At 39.3% G+C, this 22,905-nt stretch overlaps 1 protein-coding gene across 8 annotated transcripts in view; it reads right to left on the minus strand.

Annotated features, from left to right (window-relative positions):
* The window catches only part of ASPH (aspartate beta-hydroxylase), a 106,471-nt gene that overhangs the window by 59,961 nt on the left and 23,605 nt on the right, over positions 1-22,905 (minus strand). For 5 of the 8 annotated variants that reach the window (XM_038766476.1, XM_038766475.1, XM_038766477.1 and 2 more), the window contains 7 exons: positions 10,179-10,268; positions 6,238-6,312; positions 5,027-5,179; positions 2,884-2,922; positions 2,640-2,693; positions 2,139-2,186; positions 630-662 (listed from right to left, as the gene is read on the minus strand). In XM_038766476.1, coding sequence (XP_038622404.1) covers positions 630-662; positions 2,139-2,186; positions 2,640-2,693; positions 2,884-2,922; positions 5,027-5,179; positions 6,238-6,312; positions 10,179-10,268 — 492 coding nt within the window. Of the gene's footprint in view, positions 1-629; positions 663-2,138; positions 2,187-2,639; positions 2,694-2,883; positions 2,923-5,026; positions 5,180-6,237; positions 6,313-10,178; positions 10,269-19,105; positions 19,743-22,636; positions 22,679-22,905 lie in introns of those variants that run through there. The other 3 variants (XM_038766483.1, XM_038766482.1, XM_038766478.1) reach the window with 2 other exon arrangements.

A 22,905-nucleotide genomic window follows, 5' to 3' on the forward strand; every position in this document is an offset into this window, starting at 1 on the left:
TCTCCTCCCCTACTATATCCCACCTCACGTTCTTTACACCTCTCAAGCAACTAACTCACTGTGCCTCAGTTTTCATTGTTTTCACACCCTCTCTTCTGCCTGGCCCCCCTCCCATTTCACATCCAGGAGACCACTGATCTACCACCTTCAAGGCTGTTCTGAAATCCCATCTCCTCAGGGGGTTTTACTTGGTAATCTCTCATCTCCTCTCCCCAATTCCCCCCACCTACTGACTTTTTAGCACTTCCATGTCCTCTATGCACTCAGATGCTCAACTGCCCCCACAGTTTTATACTCTATTCCTTCTCTCTACTTATAATTTATTTCAGTGTCTGTGTCCACTACTAGATTGTATACTCCTTTGGAGTAGGAAATGTCTACTGCACTCTCCCAGGTGCTTAGTACAGAGCTCTGCCCAGAATGAGTGCTCAGTAAATCCTATTAATTGAGGTAAAAGACAAATTCTAGAAACTTGAAATCTAATAGAGGGGCTCGCAATCTAACACCAAGTTCCTGAAAAAGCATAAAACAAGGGAATATGCCAGAAACCAGAGGAATTGAGGGCACCAAACAGAATTAGATATGATTAAAAACTACAGGGTAATTCAATTAATTCAACGCTTTCCTACCTTGTCTGTCATAGTCTTGATATGTTGTGTCTTCTGTAAAAAGAAATAGCATAACAAACATTAAGGGAAAAGAATAAGCTCTGGTCTAAGTTATGAAACCAGAGTTGAAAGGGACCTTAAGGGACCATCTGTCTGGTCCAGATCCCCACCTCTGACTGGGAAATGACTAAAGCTTTAAGGCATATGGTTGTCTGTTCTTTTCTTAAGATCTCCAGAGACAGTACGAATCTCCCTAAGAAGCCGCTTCCAGTATTTTATCACCCTGCCAGACAAGCTGATCCTTGGGGCAATCCGAAATGTCTTTCCCTTTCATTTCAGCCCACTTGCTTGAATCTTAGTGGACACAGAGAGTATCTAACTAAGGTTGAAAACGGCAAAAAATCCTCCTGTACTTAAAAATGAGTATTAAGTAACTCCTTCGTTTTCTCTGGGTTAAAATATGCAATTTCTTTAATATTCCCAGAGAAGACTTGTTTTCTTGTCACTTTAACCATTTGTGTTACTTTTTCCTAATCCCTCTTGTTCCTTTGATGTTATGACCTGAGCTAGCTCCATATCAAACAGTAGGAATTTGGATCATCAGATTTCACTAACACAAAAGGGTCATTTCTTTCACCCAATGGGGAAGGCCTTCCACAATTAAGTTCTCATTTCCCCTACTCCCTTCTGCGTCACCTATGCACTTGGATCTGTTCCCTTTAAGCACTCGTTATTCACCTCATCCTCAGCCCCACAACATTTATAAATATATCTTTATACACTGTCATGACCTCTCTTTGCAATGCCATTTCCCCTATCTGTAATTTATTTCAATGTCTGTCTTCCCCTCTAGACTGCAGGCTCCTTGTGAGTAGGGACTGTGTCTACCAACTCTACTGCACTCTAATGTCCCAAGCAACTGGTTCAGGGTTAGGCACACAGTAAGTCCTCAGTAAATACCACTGATTGATTGACCCCTTGTGCCACGGAAAGAGAAAGTAAGCAGTTAAGTGAGCCAAACTGCTGATGAATTCCTTTCAGCTATAAATTGTAGCACAGCCTTCCTATTTGTGTTTCCAAAACCACTCACCCCCTAAAACTTGTATTCAAGTCACAAGATATGCATCAGCTTTGTCCATATTTATCAACATTATTCCATCTGCACTTTAGCCGCCTTGAACTCCTGATACATGTGTTCACACTGAAAGACTATGTGGACACAAGCCCCTATCTAGAGCTGGAAAGAGAGGCAGAGTATACTAAATAAATTTTATCCCCAATGGCTTGTGTCCTGTAGGGGCTGGACACAGGCTGATTTTTATTGCTGCCTAGAACCAAGTAAGTCCAATTACAACTGACCATTAAACCATTTCCATTTTCCATCAATATAGCTTTCTTTCATTTCAAAAGATGTTCCTGATAGTGAAATCTTGTCCGTGTGTACTCTGGTGTATGCACAAAGTTCCTGCTGCACTGGTGTGCTGCTGCTCTCATCAACTGTCTTCTGATTCTAGCAAATGTCTGCTTTACCTGTTTCATGTTTTAGAATTTCATCTTCTGGAACTGGTTCACTGTACTCTAAAAAGAAAAGAACACATGGCATTTTATTTATCACTATCTCTTTATACAACTGAATGCATCACTTGGCATGCTTTTGAAATATCTTGCTTACATTGTTAAACCTGAAAAAAAAAGTGGCAATGAAAAATTACGCTACATGTCTTGTTGCTTATGTTACCTAGTAGTCACATTTTTTCAGACCCTGACCCCCTTCATGACAAGTTGTACCCACTCTTCCCAACTGTGCTCATGTATCAGATACTTCTTTCATCTGGAATAGCCAACATAGTTTTCTACATTTCTCCTGGCAAGCTGAGATGAACTACTTCTTACTAATGCCAAATATGCACCAGTTTGTTCTGTACATAGTCTCTAATCTTGCTGACTCTCACTGAAAACTCCACTTTCTTACCTCAAACACAAAAATTTGAAATTCACTCCCAAGATATAAGAAACTTGATTTTCACACACCTGGATTCACCTGTTCATACTCAGTCTCTTCCACATCATAATATTCATGTGAAACTGTAAATTAACAAGTATAATTGTCATTATTTCCAATGAATCTGAGATCATATCAAGGCCAGGCACCTATGTTCTCATAAAGATTCTTAGAAAATATTCATAGAATATCAAAGAACACTTAGGTATCTTTTCCCTTCATGCTCCAATACCGAATTATTTAATCAAGGAAAAAAACCCTTAAAGGTCTTACCTGGTTCAGGCTCTTCTACAGGATCTCTTTCTTCTGTTCCTAAAGAATAAAGATTAGACACACATTTTACATAAACTATTGTATCATATTTCTAATCCTTTGGGCAACTTGGTATTCACCCCACCTTCAGCCCCACAGTAACATCCATATTTTTTTTAACATTAATGTTTGTCTTTCCCTCTAGACTGTAAACTCACTGTGGGCAGGGTAGTGTCTACAACTTTGTTGTGCTGTTGTACAGTGTTCTGCATACGAGCGCTCAATAAATACCACTGACTGACTAACTTTACAGGCTAATTACACAAGTTCTTAAACCTACCCCAACTCACAAAATGAAATACAAATTACTTACTTTTAGACTGTGAGCCCACTGTTGGGTAGGGACTGTCTCTATATGTTGCCAATTTGTACTTCCCAAGCGCTTAGTACAGTGCTCTGCACACAGTAAGCGCTCAATAAATACGATTGATTGATTGATTATGAAATTATCTACTGACACCCTGTACCAAGGCAGAATGACAGTTGCCAGGTGGCTCATTAATTCAGGCCACAGTTCCAGAACTGGTGAACATTCTGGACCAGTTATAATAATGGCATTTATTAAGCACTTACTATGTGCAAAGCACTGTTCTAAGCGCTGGGGAGGTTACAAGGCAATTAGGTTGTCCCACATGGGGCTCACAGTCTTCATCCCCATTTTACAGATGAGGTCACTGAGGCACAGAGAAGTTAAGTGACTTGCCCAAAGTCACACACATGACAATTAGTGGAGGCGGAATTTGAACCCATGACCTCTGACTCCAAAGCCCGCACTCTTTTCCACTGAGCCACGCTGCTTCTTACCCACACTCCCCAGCCCCCTTTCCTCCCACTGGAGTCCTGCCAAAGGCAAGTAGACTTTGATCTGAAGAATGTACGCTTTGATCTGATCAGGAGGAACAAAGCCATGGTTAATCTGCATACCACAGGTGATATAAGGGGCAGAAGCTATATAAATTTGAAAGACAGAATAATACTTTCAGAAAGCTCAGGTACCAATTGAAGAATGGTACCTTTCACACAACAGGAAGCTCTATCTGAACTTCACCACAGACATATTCACCCAAAGGGAAATTTCCATAGAACTGCAGGCAATCCCAATAAATATTTTCTTTATCAATTCAGAGACTGCTGATTCAGACTGGAATTTCTGTCTCTATTAGTATGAATTAGTACAGTTTTACTCTATGTGCATATGTACATACACACATATCTTCCCCATTTTGTATTTGAAGGTGCTACTGGCAACTCTATAGATCCACTTCTAGATGGAGATGGGGTGTTCTCGGAGAGATGGGTCTGTGGCGTCGTTATGGGTCGTAGATGACTCGACAGCATAAGACAAGACAAGACTAGCGATGAGCATTCTTCCATGTCTATGGATGACAAGGCTGTTTTGCTACACTTTACAAACAGAGAATGCTAGGTAAATTCTAGGTAAATGGTAACGCCAAATCAGAAGAGAGAAAGCTGATGACAAATGGCACTGAATATTTAAAAAGGCACTTTAATGCCTTTTTATCCGTCTTAAGCATGAAAGAGGAGATAGAAACTACAATAGCCAACAATAGGAAGGCAGGAAACCAAGGAAGAATGGAGCTAAATCAGCCAGGGATCCCTTTGTTTTTGAGCAGTTAGGCTGGTCTGCATGATGGTGGAGGTATTGACATAGCACTGAGGCCTACAAAACACTGCCACAAGGATTGTTCCTAACTCAAACCATGGTGGTGCCCTATTGTGCAGCCCTTGTGTTGGCAATGATAAATCAATCACACTTGAGAGAGGACAATACAACAGAGTTGATAGACATGTTCCTTGCCCACAACAAGCTAACAGTCTAGGGGACCATTCCTCAATTGGTACCTGAGCTTTCTGAAAGTATTAATGCATTTTCCAAAATTATCCACTTTAACCCCTCAGGATGAGTTTACACACTTGGGGGCTGACTCTCTGCATTGTCAAGATAATTTAAAATAACTAATCTTAAGGAAACTTTCAATTTTCAATTTGAAAATTACTTCAGCTTTAAGATGACGCTTCATGACACTCAAAAATATGCCCAGTTATTCTTACTCCATTTTAACTAGAAACATCCCTTTTCTACCTTCATCAAATGTTTCTGCTTCCAGGCCCTCAAAATTCTCATCTTTCAAAATGTCTCTGGTAGGAATTTCAAATGCTTCTTCATGGATCACATCATTGTCTATCTGCTCTTCTCTTGCTGGCTCATGTACCTTTTCCTCTGGTTTGTCTTCAACTTTATTGGATATAATTAAAAAAGGAAGAAAGGAGAAGAAGTTGACAAACACAATCATTTAAAGTTTCCCAATAGTATACCTGAGTTTTTAATGCTGTAAAATAAAACTGACTCCAAGTAATCTCACTGCAAAATAGTGTCACAATCACTGTAAAATCATGAACTTAGTTAACATTTCTTCACTCAAATTAAAAAGTAGAAGCAGTCAGTAGAAATCCACCCTCCACCTTGCTAATCTTATTAAACTGTCCTAGGATTTCTTTCATTGATTAAGTTTACATCAATGGCTTTGAGGTACTGAAGGAAAGGAATAATTTGCAATCCATCAGTTTTATGAAGCAAGCTCAGTTCCAAATGAACTTGCTAACAGTTGCCTTACTTACATTACTTATATAATGAAACTTTTAAAAAATTATATTGGTTTTAATCCTAGCTCTCCACCTATATGCAGGTGGATACTAAAACATCAATCATTCAATGCTTTTACTGAATGACTATTGTGGGAAGAGTATTTTTAATAACACAAATTTAGAACTTAAGTTCACATGCATACTGCCTGAGAAGTGAGTTTGCTTTTGAATAAAGAAATATCTAATGAGAAATATTTACCATCATTTCAAATTATTAAGGCCACTATATTCTGCATCTCACTGTTCTAAGTTTGGGGGAAGTTATAATGAAATTTTCAAAAATGCACTGTCTGAATTCTTAAGGAATTTATAATTTATGGGGGAGAGAGAGCAAATAAATATATTCAGAGAAAGATTCTCCTCAGTCTACCTCCAAATAAGCTTCACGTTTCAAAATGGGATCCACACAGTGCTTATAGACACTTTGGGAATCAAAGCCTGGATATACAGAGACTTCCTCACTCCCAGAGATTTGAGAGTTAGAATAAGTGGAAGTGTGCAGTGTTTGGAATGCATTACAAATCAATATGAAAAACTCCACATTAAAATTATTTTTTACCTTCACTCTTTACAAGCAAAAAAATCCCTCTTGAAAATGAGAAAGAAAGATTTACCAATTGCCATGATAGAGAGCATATAAATTCGTACCCTGTTGTGCCTGAATTGCTTCATTAAGAATGGACTGGATTTTTTCTGTCACCTCATCTTCGATACTCTTTCGTTCTAAAATAATTACAAAACAAAAGTAAATGGAAATAAAACCCAAATGAACTGTCAACATTAAATTATGATAAAAAGATGTGGTAATTTATAGTGTTTTTTGGGAAAACTTCTTCATTTAATCAAACAGAATTGCTAAATTGACCATATCTGTTTCATGCTGGCAGAAATGAATGCATCATTAGGAGAGTTACTTTTCATGGATACTGCAGATGAGTTAAGAATTTGGGTGTATTTTTTTTTGAAGTGGCCAGGAAATTTTAATTCAACCTCAAAACTAAGTGGTGAGCTAAACAATGTCGGCTGTCAATTATCACTAAACAATCATCTTTCTTACTCCAAGTAGAAATCCACTCTCCATTTCTCTTTACCAATTGTTCATTTGTTAGAATTCAGTCCTAGAGCTGTTAAGGGTCTGAAAAGAGTTTTCCAATTTGGATGCTGGCACACAACTGTGCAGTCACCAAGTGAAAGCTCTTATTACAGGTACAAGCTACTGTGTGGGATAACCCACATCAGCTTCTAAATCAAAATAAACTCTGGGAAATTGGGAGTCACATCGTGTATGATTAATAAGCAGAGGTGGTATAGTTAATATTCACTATTATGCCTGAGACAATCAGGATTTGGCCAAAACTGATCTACTCCTCTAATTTGCTGTGATGCACAAGGGTAAACAATTATTTCACCTACTATGAGAGAACCAAAATAGCAACTACCACACTTCTCTTTCCAACTTTAAAGATCACTCAATGCCTAAAAGTAACTATTAACCAATATGAAGAGTTTGGAGGAACAGTTGAAGTAAAATGGCTTTCTTTCAGAATTTAGGGAGATGATCTTCTACACTGAACTAAGAGACAAGTAGGGAGAGAGGGCTTATTCTGATTTTTTATTCATTAGGGCAGACTTTTCTATACCTCTCCAGTCCCTCCCTCCTCCCAACCCTCCTTTGACATTCCCATAATAATAGTAGTATTTGTTAAGGGCTTATTGTTCTAAGCACTGGGGTAGATACAAGGTAATCAGTTTGTCCCACGTGGGGATCACAGTCTTAATCCCCATTTTACAGATGAGGTAATTGAGGCACAGAGAAGGTAAGTAGCTTGCCCAAGGTCACGTAGCAGACAAGTGGCAAAATCTTTCCCAGTAGTATCTTAAAAGGAGATCTCCCACCTCCTCCCAAAATCTCTCAAAATCCATTCTCTCCATCTGCACCTCCTACCCTATCCCTTCGTACAATTGACCCCACTCCCTATTTCCTCCCTGATGGCCATCTTCAACCTTTCACTTTCCAATGACTTTCAAACACTCTCATGCAACCCTTTCCTAAAAAAAACCCACCTTTAACCCCTCAGCTTCCTCTAGTTATCACCCTATCTCCCTCTTACCATTCCTCTTCAAAAGAATTGAGCAAACTGTCTAAACTGCTGCCTCTGCTTCCTCTCCTTGACCCCCTCCTCCAGTCTGCCTTCCAGTCCCTTCACTCCATAGAAACTGCCCTCTCTGAAGTCACCAATGACCGTCTTCTTGCCAAACCCAAGAACCGCAACTCCATCCTAATCTTCCTCTACTTTTTATCTGCCTCCTTTACTTCCATGGCTTCAACCACCATCTCTATGCAGTTGATTCCCAAATCATCTTCTCCAGCCCTTAACTCTCTCCTCTACAGCCTCAGATTTCCTCCTGCCTTCAGAACATCTCTACCTGGATGTTCTCCTGAAACCTCAAACTAAAGATGTCTACAACAGAACTTCTCCATCCTCCACCCAAACCTTGTCCTTTTTCCCATTACTGTAGACAAAATCACCCCTTCACAAACCCATAACCTTGGAGTTTTTCTCGACTCATCACTCCCAATCAATCCATATATCAATTTGTCAGCAAATCCTGTTGGTTCTACCTTCATAACTGCTAAAATTTGCCCTTTACTCACTAACTGTTACCTCGCTGACCAAGTATGTATGGTGTCCCGCTTCGACTACTGTAGCAGCCTCCTTGCTAGCTTCCCTGCCTCCGGTCTCTCCCCATTACAGTCCACATTTCACTCTGCTGGTTGGATGATCTTTCTAAAAAAAGTTCAGCCCACATCTCTTGACTCCTCAAACTCTGGTGGTTGCCAATTCACCTTTCTGTCAAACAGAAGCCTCTTACCATCAGCTATACAGCATTTAAAACAGCTTGCGCCCTCCTAAACCGACCCTGCTGATTTCCATTACACCCTATCCCCAAACTTATCTCCTCTATCGCCAAGCTACTCGCAAAACCTCAAGCCTATCTCCCCACCAACCCCAGCCCATATCTGCACTCTGAACTGGAACCCACACCTTTTTTCTTCATGACAGCCCAAAACTCTTCCTAATTCATATCCTTATTAAAATCATATCAAGAGGTCTTCCCTGACTAGGACTTTAGGGATTGTGGCTCATCTGATTGTATTTTATCTGCTACAGTGCCTAGCACAGTGCTTGGCCCAAAATAAGTGCTTAATAAACATAGCTTTTAATATTAATGATAATAATAATTATGCTTCTGGAAAAATCCCGTAAGCTTCAGGGAGAACAAAATGTACCATGTGATGGCTAATGATCTATTTCGTCATTTTGTCTTGCTATTAGAACACAAGCACTTTCTGACACCAAGAAACTCATTACCTTAATCAAAATATTTTCTAGGCTCAACATAAAGTTTTAAAGGAGCTTCTAGTGCAGATGTGAGCAGTATATATTTTGCCTGTAAGCCACATACCACGATCTGTAAGCTTTCTTTCTACATGCTGACGATGACCTGGAGGTCACTGTATAAAAAGGCCATGTCAATTTTATGAAATACTTGACTTCAGACTGGTCCTAGTCCTGTTAATTATAGAAAATTAATCATTTGTATAAAAAGAGTGGATAATTACAGTATCAAAGTAGAAAAGTGGGTTTTACAGTTATTTTTGAAAACAGGAAATTGGAAAATATTGTAAAGTGAATCCCAGCTCGCAGATTAAGATTTGGTAAAATATAAAGCGTTTTCAAGTTCTGAAACTGACAATGAATAGAATTAAAATGTGCCATTTAATTTCACTAATTTCAGTGTTAAAACAAATTCTCTTTGTCTTCATTCATTTTGAATTATTTATTGAATGTGATACCATAAACTGCCATTAGATGGAGGAACAGAATCAAAATTCCCAGACAGCAGATGTTTATTGGGATTTCTAGCAGATGTTCCATTGTGTTTTACTCTTCAGGGTTGCAATTAAGCTTAAATATTAAACTTAAAAAGAGAATATTTTCCCAGTTATTCTAATCAGAAACAAAATTTCCACGGGTACCACAGAGCAACTTAAGCAGTAAAAACAAATGCCCACATTGGTTTTGAGATTAAGTGATTATAAAACTAGCAACTAGAGGGGTTTCCAGGCAGTCTGCAAATGAGTAAAAAACCTATGCGGCAGAGAGTGCGACTGGAAGAATGTGGGTCACAACTTGTCAGGAATCCAAAGAGAGGCCAAAACAGATCAGGGCCCTAGACTGAGAATCTGGACAGCAAACTCTGTGGGGAAGAGCAGAGTAATGGAGAAGACAGAGGGACCTCAAAGAATGGGCAGATTGCAGTTTTTCAGCACTTGTCAATTTCAGTTCTTTCTCAGGGACATTTCCTGAAGAGTCAGTTTCTTTCAAGGAGCTTTGGAAGTAGAACCGCATCACAGATAAATGTTCCATCTCTCTCCTCCAAGTTCACAGCCACATACCACTTTCTGGGTGATAATTCGTAGTTCAATTCTGCACCTGGGCTACTGTGAAAATTCACAGTGAGGTGATGAACGGATAAATACAACACATGGGTCTATTTTTGCCACAATCTGTCAGAAGCCTTACCTGATCTGGCGGTGGCCTGCTGTCCTGACTGGAGAAGTCCTTCAGGGTCTTCACGTGCTGATTGCGCTGTGTCAGATCTTTCTTTTAGTCCTGTATTTTTCAGTTACAAGGTTAACTTTTGCTTTTTTTTTAAAAAAAATAACTTTTCAAAGTTTAGTGTACAAATTAAAGTGATAAAAATATCAGTCATATGTGAAATCTGATTTAGTCAAGTAATGTCAGTTATATTATACTCTCCCAAGTGCTTAGTAGTGCTCTGCACACAGTAAGCACTCAAATACAATTGGTATGTAGGAAGATGTATAAATTAAAAATGGGTAAAAGTAACCAAAAATTTCCACTGGCATAATAATTGGCTTCTAAGTCCACTGGCTTTTTAAATTAGCAAGTCTAGGATTTGGAAAATGTCAATAATTACAAAAGCATTGGTTAAAATGTTTTGAGTTTTTAGGTGCCAATTTCTTATAAATAGAGCATACTCATTTCTCTAAGCAGATTAAAAAAACATATTAAGAAATCCACTATGTGCCAAAATACATTTGAAGTTGTGTAATGGGTCTGTGTCCACTGAACATAAATTCTAAATATTAGACAATTTTTAAGGTATATGCCATTTTTTAAGTTACATAGGCTCTATATTGTTTTCATGGTAAAAGCACAAAACACTAAACTGGATTTTGACATTATAAATCTATATTGGTAGTTCAGTAATCTACTGCATTCTTTGGGGGGGGAATGGATTTATAACTAGTTTCTAAAATGAATATCTGCTAATGTAGCTGTCTTCAACACCCCCCAAATCTTGCTATAAAAAGCAAAAATACATTTCCTATTGTGAATAAACCGGGCAGAGATCCAGCAAATGAAAAACTAAGAAACTGCTAGAACCTAGACACATTTAACGCTTTCCTTTAAATGGAAAATATCAATTTCATCAAGCCATCAAGATTGCTATCTAACACTCTTACGGCCTTTAACAAAATTGTTGGGTATCTCTAATGTAAGAACCTTTAAATTTAGTTGAGACAGTTTGGAAACAAGATTAGTAAATTGATCTCTTTCCAGCAAAGAGAACCAGATTGACTAAAGTGCTGGATTAAGCACCATATTACACTCAGTGTTTTGGTTTTTTTTTTTTTTTTTTAAGTAACCCACCTTAATTACACATTTTGAACAGAACAGAAATTGGGGAGTGTCCTCCCAGCAACACATGTCTACCTGGACAGAATGCAGTGACATTTTGGAAGAAACAGTGCTTCCCAAGCTGTATGTTCTAAACTGACTTTTCTTAAACCCAAGGTTGGTCGAGAAAGTGAGCCCCACATTATAGAACTGAGTACTTCTTTTTACACTTTCATTTCATTTACTTAATTTCATAGTGACATGCCTAGAACTTCATATTTTAGATACTAGTGCATTCTCTTCAAAATTGGGAGGAATGTTGTGTTACCTTTGAAAGTGGTTTGGGATTTTTTTTTAATATAGTATTTGCTAAGGGCTTACTATGGACCAGGAACGCTATGAAGTGCTGGGTGTGATAGAGAATAATCAGGTTGTACATAGTCCCTTCACCCCCTTAAGGGTCATAATCTTAATCTCCATTTCACAGATGAGGTAACTAAAGCAGAGAAGGTAAGAGACTTGCCGAAGGTCACAGCAGACAAGTGGTGGAGATGAGACTAGAATCCAGGATTTTTCTTGAATATTTCTTTCCTTGAAGTTCTCTGATTTCTGCCTTTCTCTCTTCAGTTTCCCCACTTCCATAAACACACACTAATCCTCATCTACCCAGCCTAATTCCCCACCATCACCAAAATAAATTCCATTTAATCATTAATCCATCAATCATTTAATCATAAATTAATAATTTGGACACCATCCCTGTCCCACTTGGGGCTCACTGTCTAAGTAACCCAAGCTATTTTCGTGGCAGCGGATGGCCTCCAATCATTCAATGCTATTTGAGCACTTATGATGTGCAAAGCACTGTCCTGTTTCTTCCCTATGCAACTGAGTCCTGCCCAGCACATCAGAACAGGACAGAAACTGGTTGGCAAATACTAGCCTCTTCATTCTACAGATTCCTATGCCTACGGGGAGGTAACGTGGAGGTAAGCATGGGGGCCAAGATTCTTTCATTGGCACAGAGAGAGGAGAGCTCTTGACTTCTTCCAGGATCACCAGCGACAGGAATGGATTCTCTTAGAGCTACGCATTGGATGCCCACTTAATCCCCCGCATCAAGAGACCAATTTAGGCATATGGTAATTTCAGGGGAGATGTCAGATGTGCCACAGCTGTTCACCATCAATACTCACTGGGCCTTACTCTGCCAGCTCCCTGGGAGGTTTTAGTTGCAACTGACTCAGCTCTCGACCATGTGAGAAAATCCCACAGCAACAGGAAACCACTCTGGGGGGCAGTCATTACAGAAATCAGAATTTGAAGGTGTTTGTGGCTGATACAATACCGGTAGCGGTAAAAGGAGAGACAGACTTTTCCGGCCTGATTTTCGCTGGAACTTATTAAGCATCTAATTGCTAAGTACTGTAGTTATGTCTTAGGAGAGTAGAACATAAGAAATGCTAAGAAGTTCATAGTTTAATGGGGGCAGGGAGGGGCTGCATGAACTTCTTAGTCTCCCACAGATTTCAAATTTAATGGCACAAACTGAAGCAGAGTTGAAAACTGGAGTCATGAAATTATGTAAATGCAGTGAAAGTGTAAAGGGAAGTATTCAATTCTTTAACTGGGTGTTACTTTCGTGACAAACCCCATGTTTAGGAACATTCACAGTTTAGAACATATAGCTTGGCAGGTGCTGTTTCTTCCAAAATCTCATGGCCTACTGGAGAGAACATGGGCCTAGGAATCACAAGGCCCTGGATTCTAATCCCAGCTCTGCCAAATGCTTGCTGTGTGACCTTGGGCAAATCACCTAACTTATCTGGGACTCAGTTTCCTCAACTGTAATTTGGGCATTAAATACCCATTCTCGCTCCTAGACTGTGAGCCCCAGGCAGGACAGGGACTCTGTACCTAATTAACTTATACCTATCCCAGCACTTAGGATAGCGTTTGGCATGCAGTCAGCACTTAAATACCATTTAAAAAAATGGATTTGCAGGATTTTTTGGAGTTTATTCTCATCAGCTGAGACCCCAGTCAGCTTATTACAGTTCATAAATTAGGCAGTTTGGTCCCAATTACGGAAGCTTCCAGGAAGAGATGGAGAAGGTGGATGAGCAAGGAGAAGAGGACAGCAAAGCAGAGGTTTGTAAATCCACTAAACAAGGCAATCAGGCCTGATCGGTCAACATCTCAGGGTCAATTCTGTTATCTATGTCTATGTTCAAACTGGGTAAAAGAACCTGTAAATTGATCAGTTTTGTTATGAAAGAGAAGTTAAAGTCATAGGGAGCTGAACAAAGTTGGGGTAGGAGAGTTCTGTGGAAAGAAACACGTAGCGGCCACAGTACTTAGGCCACAGTTAGAGCGGAAAGACCCAGTTACCTCGCAGCCACAGTCTGCAGAAAAAGTGGAGTCCAAATCCCTCACTGACATGGAAGCCCACCGTCATGCCAATCCCCCTCCTCCTGTAACTCTTACAACCCAGGGGATTTTTTTTACTTCTTCAGGTAAGTTAACACCATCTAATATTTTTTATATTATCTTAGTTTCTGAATTACCTACATCACTGTGTTCAGTTCCTCAAGTTGTGACAACAGCAAAGTCATTCATTTTTAATTTATTTCTATAAATTCAGAACTGAAATTGAATGATGGTTGAAAAATAGAAAAGAGTGTAACCTAAACACTAAGTCTTTGCACAAAATAAAAATCTCTGACCATGAATGCAGTTTCAAATCCTATGAGTAGCAAAATTAAAATGAAATGTGACATTATGAAATACATGCCAGGGTTGAATAGAAAGGTCAAGTCCGGATAACCCTGGCTATGAGTGGATAAAATAATCAGCTGCCCTTCCCTTCAGAGAATATTGGATGGTTACTTTTGCATTTGTTTTCATACACAGCAGGCTTCCATTTTTATTAAAAGCAATTTTCACACTAGTGTTCGCAAGAATAGAAACTACATGAAACTTGACAAAAGTCACACATTAAACATCAAATACTGAACTTGACAACTAATGCTATTCCTTTACTATTTTTATTACAACTTATCAAGCAACTATGACCATTACACATACATAAAATTCAAATAGTTTGTTTTCCCCTCTGCCAGAACACCACACGGTTCAGTTTTGAATGGCGAGATTGTAGTAGATAAGCAATCATTGAGCATGAAATACTATATCGCTCTGAATCCAAAGTTTCATTTTGTCTACTTTGAGCATGGAAAGATGGAGACACTTTAATTGTATTTTAATCAGCAATGGTACATAATGTGACAAACGTCGGTGGAGATGGGCCCATTCCAGGGTTTTCATGGAGTCTTTATAAGGAACCGGGGTGGTGATTAAGGGATTGATGATGATGGAGAAGCAGCGTCGCTCAGTGGAAAGAGCACAGGCTTTGGAGTCAGAGGTCATGGGTTCAAATCCCGGCTCCACCACTTGTCAGCTGTGTGACTTTGGGCAAGTCACTAAACTTCTCTGGGCCTCAGTTCCCTCAACTGTAAAATGGGGATGAAGACTGTGAGCCCCCCGTGGGACAACCTGATCACCTTGTAAATTCCCCAGCACTTAGAACAGTGCTCTGCACATAGTAAGCGATTAATAAATGCCATTATTATTATTATTATTATTGTAATGATTGTATTTGTTAAGCGCTTACTGTGTGCCAAGCACTGTTCTAAGTGCTGGGAGAGATAAAAGGTTATCAGGTTGTCCCACGTGGGGCTCACAGTCTTAATCCTCCGATTTTACAAATGAGGTAACTGAGGCACAGATAAGTTAAGTAACTTGCCCAAAGTCATACAGCTGACAAGTGGCGGAGCTGAAATTAGAACCCACGATCTCTGGCTCCCAAGCCAGTGCTTTCCACTAAGCCACAATGTTTGATCCATGACTAAGGCCAACTCTTCTTCTAGGATTACAAAAACAACCCAGAGATGAACAGATGGACCTGTGGCTGGGCAGAAACCATAGGAGTGTAGGCTCTCCCACAACCTTTACTTCCCTTCTCTGAGTTGCCACTTCATCAGGCTGGAAGCTTCTTTTTTCCTCTTCCTCCCTGTGGCTTCTCGTCTTGTGACTTTTCTATTTTCTCCGGTCTTTCTTTGGCCTCTCCAATGTTGTTCCTTCTCCCGCCTCTCCACCCTGCACTCTTACCCTGTTTTACTGAGCTGAGACAGACAGTTCACAGATCCCCATCCTTTCCCCCACTATCGGATCCAAGCTGCAGTAAAGTGTTCGACATAATCCCTCCTTGTTCCAGAATAAGAAAGATCAGGTCTGAAAGACAGCATGGGCTAGTGGAAAGAATGTAGGCCTGGGAGTTACAGGACCTGGGTTCTAATCCTGGCTCTGTCACTTGTCTATGTGACCTTGGGCAAGTCACTTCTCTTTGCCTCTTACTCTCTCCTACTTAGACTGTGAGCCCCAGGTGAAACAGGGACTGTGACCAACCTGATGAACTTGCATCTATCTTAGTGCTTAGAACAGAGCTTGGCACAAAGTCAGTGCTTAAAAAGCACTAACAAAAATTAAAATGATGCCTGGGCTGAGGCAGCATGGCCTCATGGCTAGAGCACTGGCCTGCAAGTCAGAAGGACCTGGGTTCTATACCTGCTATGTGACCTTGGCCAAATCACTTCACTTCTCTGTGTCTCAGTTATCTCATCTGTAAAACGAGGATTAAGACTGTTAGCCCTCTGTGGAACAGGGACTGTATCCAACCTGATTAGCTTGTATCTACCCCAGATTTTTAGTACAGTGCTTGGCACATAGTAAGAGCTTAGTTTAGTAAGGACAGCTGAGGTGTTCTTAATAATAATAATTACTGCAATAATAATTTGCAATAATAATTGCATTTGTTAAGTGCTCACTGTGTCCCAGGCACCATACTAAGCACTGGGGTAAATACAAGATAATGGAATTGGGTAGAGCCCGCACAGGGCTCACAATCTTAATCATTTCACAGACAAAGTAATTGAGGCTCGAAAAGTTAAGGGACTTACCCAAGATCACAACGCGGACAAGTGGTGGAGCCGGGATTACAACTCATCATTCCTTCATTCATTCAATCGTATTTATTAAGTACTTACTGTACGCAGAACACTGTTCTGAGTGCTCGGAGAAGTACAATACAACAGTAAGAAGCAGTGACATAATAATAACAGTATTTGTTAAGTATTTATTATGTGACATAATAATAATAGTATTTGTTAAGTATTTATTATGTGCCAAGCACTGTTCTAAGCGCTAGGGTAGATACAAGGTAATCAGTTTGTAACAAGTGGGGCTCACAATCTTAATCCCCATTTTACAGATGAGATAACAGGCACAGAGAAGTTAACTGGCTTGTCCAAGGTCACACAGCAGACAAGTGGTGGAGCCGGGATTAGAACTCACATCCTCTAACTCCCAAGCCCGCCATCTGTCCACTAAGCCACGCTGCTTCTTGCTGCTCACAACGAGCTAAAAGTCTAAAGGGAGGGCGACAGGCATCAATACAAATAAATAAAATTACAGATAAATATGTAAGTGCTCTGGGGCTGGTCAGGGGTGGGGGGAAGCAAAGGGAGCAAGTCAGGGCAACACAGAAGGGAGCGGGAGATGAGGAAAAGTGGGGCTTAGTCTGGGAAGGCTTCTTGGAGGAGATGTGCCTTCCTCTGACTCCTAGGCCTGAGCTCTTTCCAGATTATGCTGCTTCTTCCTGCCCCATGCTCCCTCCTAGATCACCTCCACAACCCATCCAAACTTCAGGTGCCCAGGTGACCACCCCGGCCTCCCGTTGCTGCTCACGAATGGTCTTTAGAGGGTCATAGCTACAACACAACTGATAACTTGTACACTGAAATTCTAATAATATTTATAATAATATAATAATTAAAATATAATAATAATAATAATTAGTAATGATGGTATTTGCAGAGCAGGGATTAGAACCCAGGACCTTCTGAATTCCAGGTCTGTGCTCTATCTACTAGGCCATGGTGATGGGCTTAATGAAAGTTATTTTTTAAAACAAAAAACAAAACACTGGATGCAGCTAAGTTCTCTGTGTCACTTGGAGACTTAGAAACAATGTTTTAGATATTTGGAAAGGTCAACGGAGGAATGTTTTTTTCCGCTCCATTCTAAAACATCCATTTTGAGAGACTCATCTCAAACTCAGGGTTGTCTTAGGTTTTAAGCAGTACAGTACCTATCATCCATATTTCCCTTTTCACTTTCCTTTAATATTTATTACATCTGTCATACAGGATCACTTTGATGATATTAGGGTGTCTGTGTAAACTCTGAAACGATTTTTTTTTCCCCTGCTGGCTAATCTACAAATTAGTTATCAGGGTCCTTTCATTCATTCAACCATATTTATTGAGCGCTTACTGTGCGCAGAGCACTGTACTAAGCGCTTAGGAAGTACAAGTCGGCAACATATAGAGATAGTTTTCAGAGTTGCAAAATATCCTTGATTAGGTTCAATAAGGGATAGGCCAAATTTCTAAAGGCGTCCTTTTTACAAATAAAATACACTTGAACATTCAAGGAAAATGAATACAACAACTTTAGAAACAATGTTTGGTTCAGAACTCATTCCACTCTGCACTTTAGGAAATATATTACATGATGGAAATGTCCTGACCTATAAAGTAAAAGTTTGCCCCAACTCAACTGTCACTTCTGATAAGTTCAGGGAACTCCCAGATGGAAGAACTGGCAGCATGGAGAAAAGTGAAAATGCAGTGGGGGAAACAGAGTGAGCAGAGATCTAAAGGCCTAAGGCTTAGGTCACTGTGGCCAGGATGGGAGGCAGGAGGCCATGGAGGAAACAGAACCGATCCCTGAGCCCAGCTATGGATGAGTAGGTATGGGCAGGGTGAAGATGCCAACAGGGTCCAAGACAAGAGCAAGAACAATCAGGCACAAGACTGAGTTTACTGCTAGCTGTCCAAATGAAAATTTACCACTGGAAAGCCATAAAGTTTTATATTACACATAAAAACCATTACTAATTGCCCCACCCCCCAGCCCCACAGCACTTATGTACATATCTTTAAATTCTCATAAATTACATTTTTATTCATATTAGTGTCTATCTCCCCCTATAGACTGTAAGCTGATTATGGGCAGGGAACGTGTCTGCTAATTCTCTTGTATCTTACTCCTTAGAACAGTACTCTGCACATAGTAAGTGCTCAATACAAACCACTGATTGACAACTACAGGGGAGAGAACTCCATTTGGTTTGATAATGGCAAAATTTGTAGCCCCTCAGTTGAAGCTCAAAGTACTCCACTTGCATCTAGTTGCCTTTAAAGACAATAAGCCTCATGCACAGTACTAAAATGGATCCAAAGTAAACCCAAAAGGTAGTCCCATATAAATCTTCATTTTTGTGATGAGCTCAAAGCGTAATGTGTGCCCATCTGGGTCAGAACACAATAACACTGAAACAATTCTGACACTACTACACCAAGCATATCAATTAAGAATATACTGCCAGTCATTTCTATGTACAAGGAAATGCACTGCTCTAAGATCAACAATTCAATTTGAAAAGTTATTTGAGGATATTATGAAGATTCTGTATACAAAGAGGAAAGATTGTTTCTTAAGCCATTTGAAATAACCTCTATTTATCATCATCCCCAAGAGAAATATCCAATATTTTATCAATACATTTCATTAAACTACCAGAAACATGAGATGTAACGGGCTCTATCTTACTTTTAAAAACCATAAATACCACAATTAATAAATTATTATATCAGAGTAAAATGACATTTTCTTTCCTGAAATATTTCAATATGGTGTCACTACCTATAATTCACAAGGTATGGGATTGTGTACATTTTAAAGTTCCTAAGTAAACATTTGTTATGCACCGTAAATAAAAATGAGCTACAGTTCTGAAAGCCCCTTGTTCAGAAGACGTTTCACCATCTTCGCAAACCAATTCCAGTAAATTCTTTAACAATTCTAAATTCATTATATTTCCTCAACGTGCTTGCACTCTTACACAATGATCCTTCCCAAAGTCTCAGAATGTGGCCTGGGTATTACTGATTTAGTTCTTCTTTTTCTGAACATTTTCCTTTTCTGAGCTTCCAGACTTAGAAGGGAAGCTCTTGTCTAGCTTTTTGTATTCTTTCTCTCTGGATGCCCCTTTGGAAGAGGTGTCCTTCTCATTTTGTGATTTCTTCAGATTTTCCTTGGTTTTGGCGCTTTGTTCTAGTCCTGCTTTCTCCTTTGATTTTTCTCTCTCTTTTTTACCCTTACCGGGCTCTTTCCACTTATCTGACTCGGCAGTTTTCTTATCCTTTCGGCCATCATTCTTGTCTTTCTTGACTTTCTTTTTTTCGTCATCCTTGGTTTCCTTCTTTGATTCTGGTTTCTCTTTTGCTATCTTAGGTTCTTCTTTGGTTACTTCTTTCGCTTTTCAGGTTTTCCATTCAAAAGGAAAAAGTTTTATTGAAAGCATCACTTATATTTGTGAAGCAGAACTTTGAGCCAAACATCTAAGACTTTATAGCCCCTAGCTGAACTTCCCCTCCAAAAGGGTGATTTTACTCAGCTGCCATTACTGCCTCTTCCACTTTTAAAATGACCAAAACAATATCCCTAGTGAATTCTGTGAGAAGTAAGCAGTGTTGTCTACTGGATAAAGCACAGGTCTAGGAGTCAGAAGGACATGCGTTCCAATCCCAGCTCTGCCACCTGACTGCTGTGTGACCTTGGGCAAGTCACAACTTCTCTGTGCCTCAATTAGCTCATCTGTAAAATGGGGATTAAGGCAGTGAGCCCGATGGGACAGGGCCTGCGTCCAACCTGACTGCCTTGTATCTATCCCAGCACATAGTACAGTGCCTGGCACATAGTAACAAGTACCATTAAAAAAAATTCTGCTCTACTGAATGGCAAAACTGCCATGAATCTAAGGAACTATATACACAGAGGTATAAATACATTTATCAGTAAAGCAAGGACATGAGGATCTGAAAAACCTAGTAGTCATGCAAAAAGTATACCTGTTTGCAGTTTTTGATATTTAGTCAGCACTTTCAGAAATTCAAAGGTAATACTGCCAAAGTGAAATGCCCGTGGGTATTTTCAATATTTATGGATTTATGTACATAAAAACATAACTTTAAAAATGTTTTAAAGTAGAATCTAGATTTTTAATTCAAAAATTGCCCTTCAGCCCTATAAATGGAAGAGACGAAAAAGGGAATATAAGAGTTCTAAAAGGCAGTAAATTGAATAGGCTAAAACGAAAGGCTGAAAACTTATTTGAATAATGACCCAAATAATTTTAGAGAAGTAGGACTTCATTTTTATTTAAATACAGTATCATCAAGACAGTATTCCTTTCAGTATGCTTTCTTGCTTGTTTAGGTAAAGGCAACCACAATTACAGCCACATCTCAGCAATTCACACTAAGGGAGAGTGCATGCAGAAGTCTTCTGATATGCGCAAACCTCTTTTTGTTATTAAATTCAAATCCCAACCCCCCAAAACCTTATACAGGGTTGCTAATAACTTTATGTCCCTCAACTAATCTGAATTTCATACAGTTCCCGGTGCCTTGTCCTCAAGTGGCAAAACTACAGAATAACCAAGAGTTGAGCCACTGATGCTGCAATCAGATGATGTGCAAAGCAAACCCAAACTTCAAAATGAAGTATTCCGAATTGTGTTCCTCCTAGTTTTCAATGTCCAAGTTGCAACCAACTTTCCTCCAAGTAGCCTTCCCTGACTAAGCCCTCCTTTTCTCTTCTTCCACTCCCTTCTGTGTCACCTTGAATTATGTCCCTTTATTCATCCCCATCTCAGCTCCACAGCACTTATGTACATATCTGCAATTTATTTATTTATATTAATGTCTGTCTCCTCCTCTAGACTGTAAGCTCATTGTGGGTAGGGAATGTGTCTGTTTTACTCATATTGTACTCTCCAAAGCGCTTAGTACAGTGCTCTGCACACAGTAAGCGCTCAATAAGTATGAGTGAATGAACAACCAAAATGCTACAGAGAAGCACTTGACAAAGAACTATGGCATTCATTACCATATACAAACACACAATAGAATGGGGCTTTATCTGATTTACATTATTTTGTTAGGTTCTCCAAAATTCTAATAAGTTTACATATAAAGACAGCATTTAATGATAACCCCAAAATGTACACTGTATAATAAAGTGAAAGTTTCCCAAGGCTGTTTTTCATATGGGATAAAGACCTATTTCAATATTCTGGAATTCTAAAATGAAAACAAACCACTGAAAAAACCCACAAATCACACAATGGCCTATTGTGCATATTAATTTGAGAGGATTATCAGACTCTGCAAATGAGTTATTTCAAACACCATTACTAAGCCAAATGCAAAAAGACATACAGAGTGCAACTTGGCAAGCATGCAAAAAAGGTAAGGGTTGGTGTTCCAAAAGCTTCCCAGGAATATACAAGCTAATATAATCTCACTCAAAGACAGGTCACCCTTGGTCCCTTGGACTTCAAAGTGGAGGTAGAAACACTAATTCAATTACTGCTCAGTATCTTTTGTGTAAAAGGCAGATTGCACAAAAATCAGATTAATTTTCAAAGTAGCATTTTTTCTTTTTCTGATTTGGAAATACATTTTTAGACTCCAGAAGCAAGACACAAAAGGTAAGGATAAGGCCACAGATTTCTTTGAGGCTCAAGGACAATTTGCCAATGATTTTTTCCCGTTTAAAATTACAGCAATGAAAATTTAATGTATTCAAAATTGAAAGACATTTCCTGAAATGTTTCTTCTTCACAAAGGTAGCATGATCTAGCCTAGGAATCAGGAAGCTGGTTCCTGCTGTGTCCAGCACCTGGTGGGTGATTGGAAGCAAGTGCCTTAACCTGTGCTTTAAGCATCTTCTGCTATTAAGTGAGGATACTACCAGCAGCCAGATGGTCAATGTAAGGTAAACTGATATAAAAAATTGTTATATTGAACTTTCCCAAGTGTTCACTACAGCTTCCTGCATCCAGCAGGCATTCAAATAAGACTGATTGATCTGAAATTGTATTTTGAAGTCTTCAAACTTATGCCAGCTAAATTTTGAGTTTACAACACAAACTCATTTCTCAAATCCTAAATCATTAGCAAACTAAATATTTGCTACATTTATGAACAAAAAAGCCATTACAGAATTAGTAGCTACATTTACATAATCTGTCTTGTGCGCACACACACACACACACACACAAACTCACAATGCCTCGCCAAAAACCGTGCACTCAAGCATTAAAATTCAATATCTGCACCCGGTTCACTGGGAAAAACAGGAAATACCTTTGGTCTTAGCTTTTCTCTTGGCTACCCCACCTGGTTCCTCTGTAGGTATTTACAAGATGAAAATGTGTTATAGGCATACTGTGTAGTTGAAGGCAATTAAGAGAAAGACAATATCTATTTAAAAGGGATAATTAAAAATTCATAAAAACATTCTAGGAACCAGATTAACAATGTTATCTTTTCATATCAATGCCCAAGTTTCCTAAATATTTCAACTCTTAATTTTGCTTTCAATAGTGCCGGTGTCCTGTGATTTGATCAGTTAT

This window comes from Tachyglossus aculeatus, chromosome 25 (genome assembly GCF_015852505.1).
Source record: "Tachyglossus aculeatus isolate mTacAcu1 chromosome 25, mTacAcu1.pri, whole genome shotgun sequence".
Taxonomy (NCBI): Eukaryota; Metazoa; Chordata; class Mammalia; order Monotremata; family Tachyglossidae; genus Tachyglossus; species Tachyglossus aculeatus.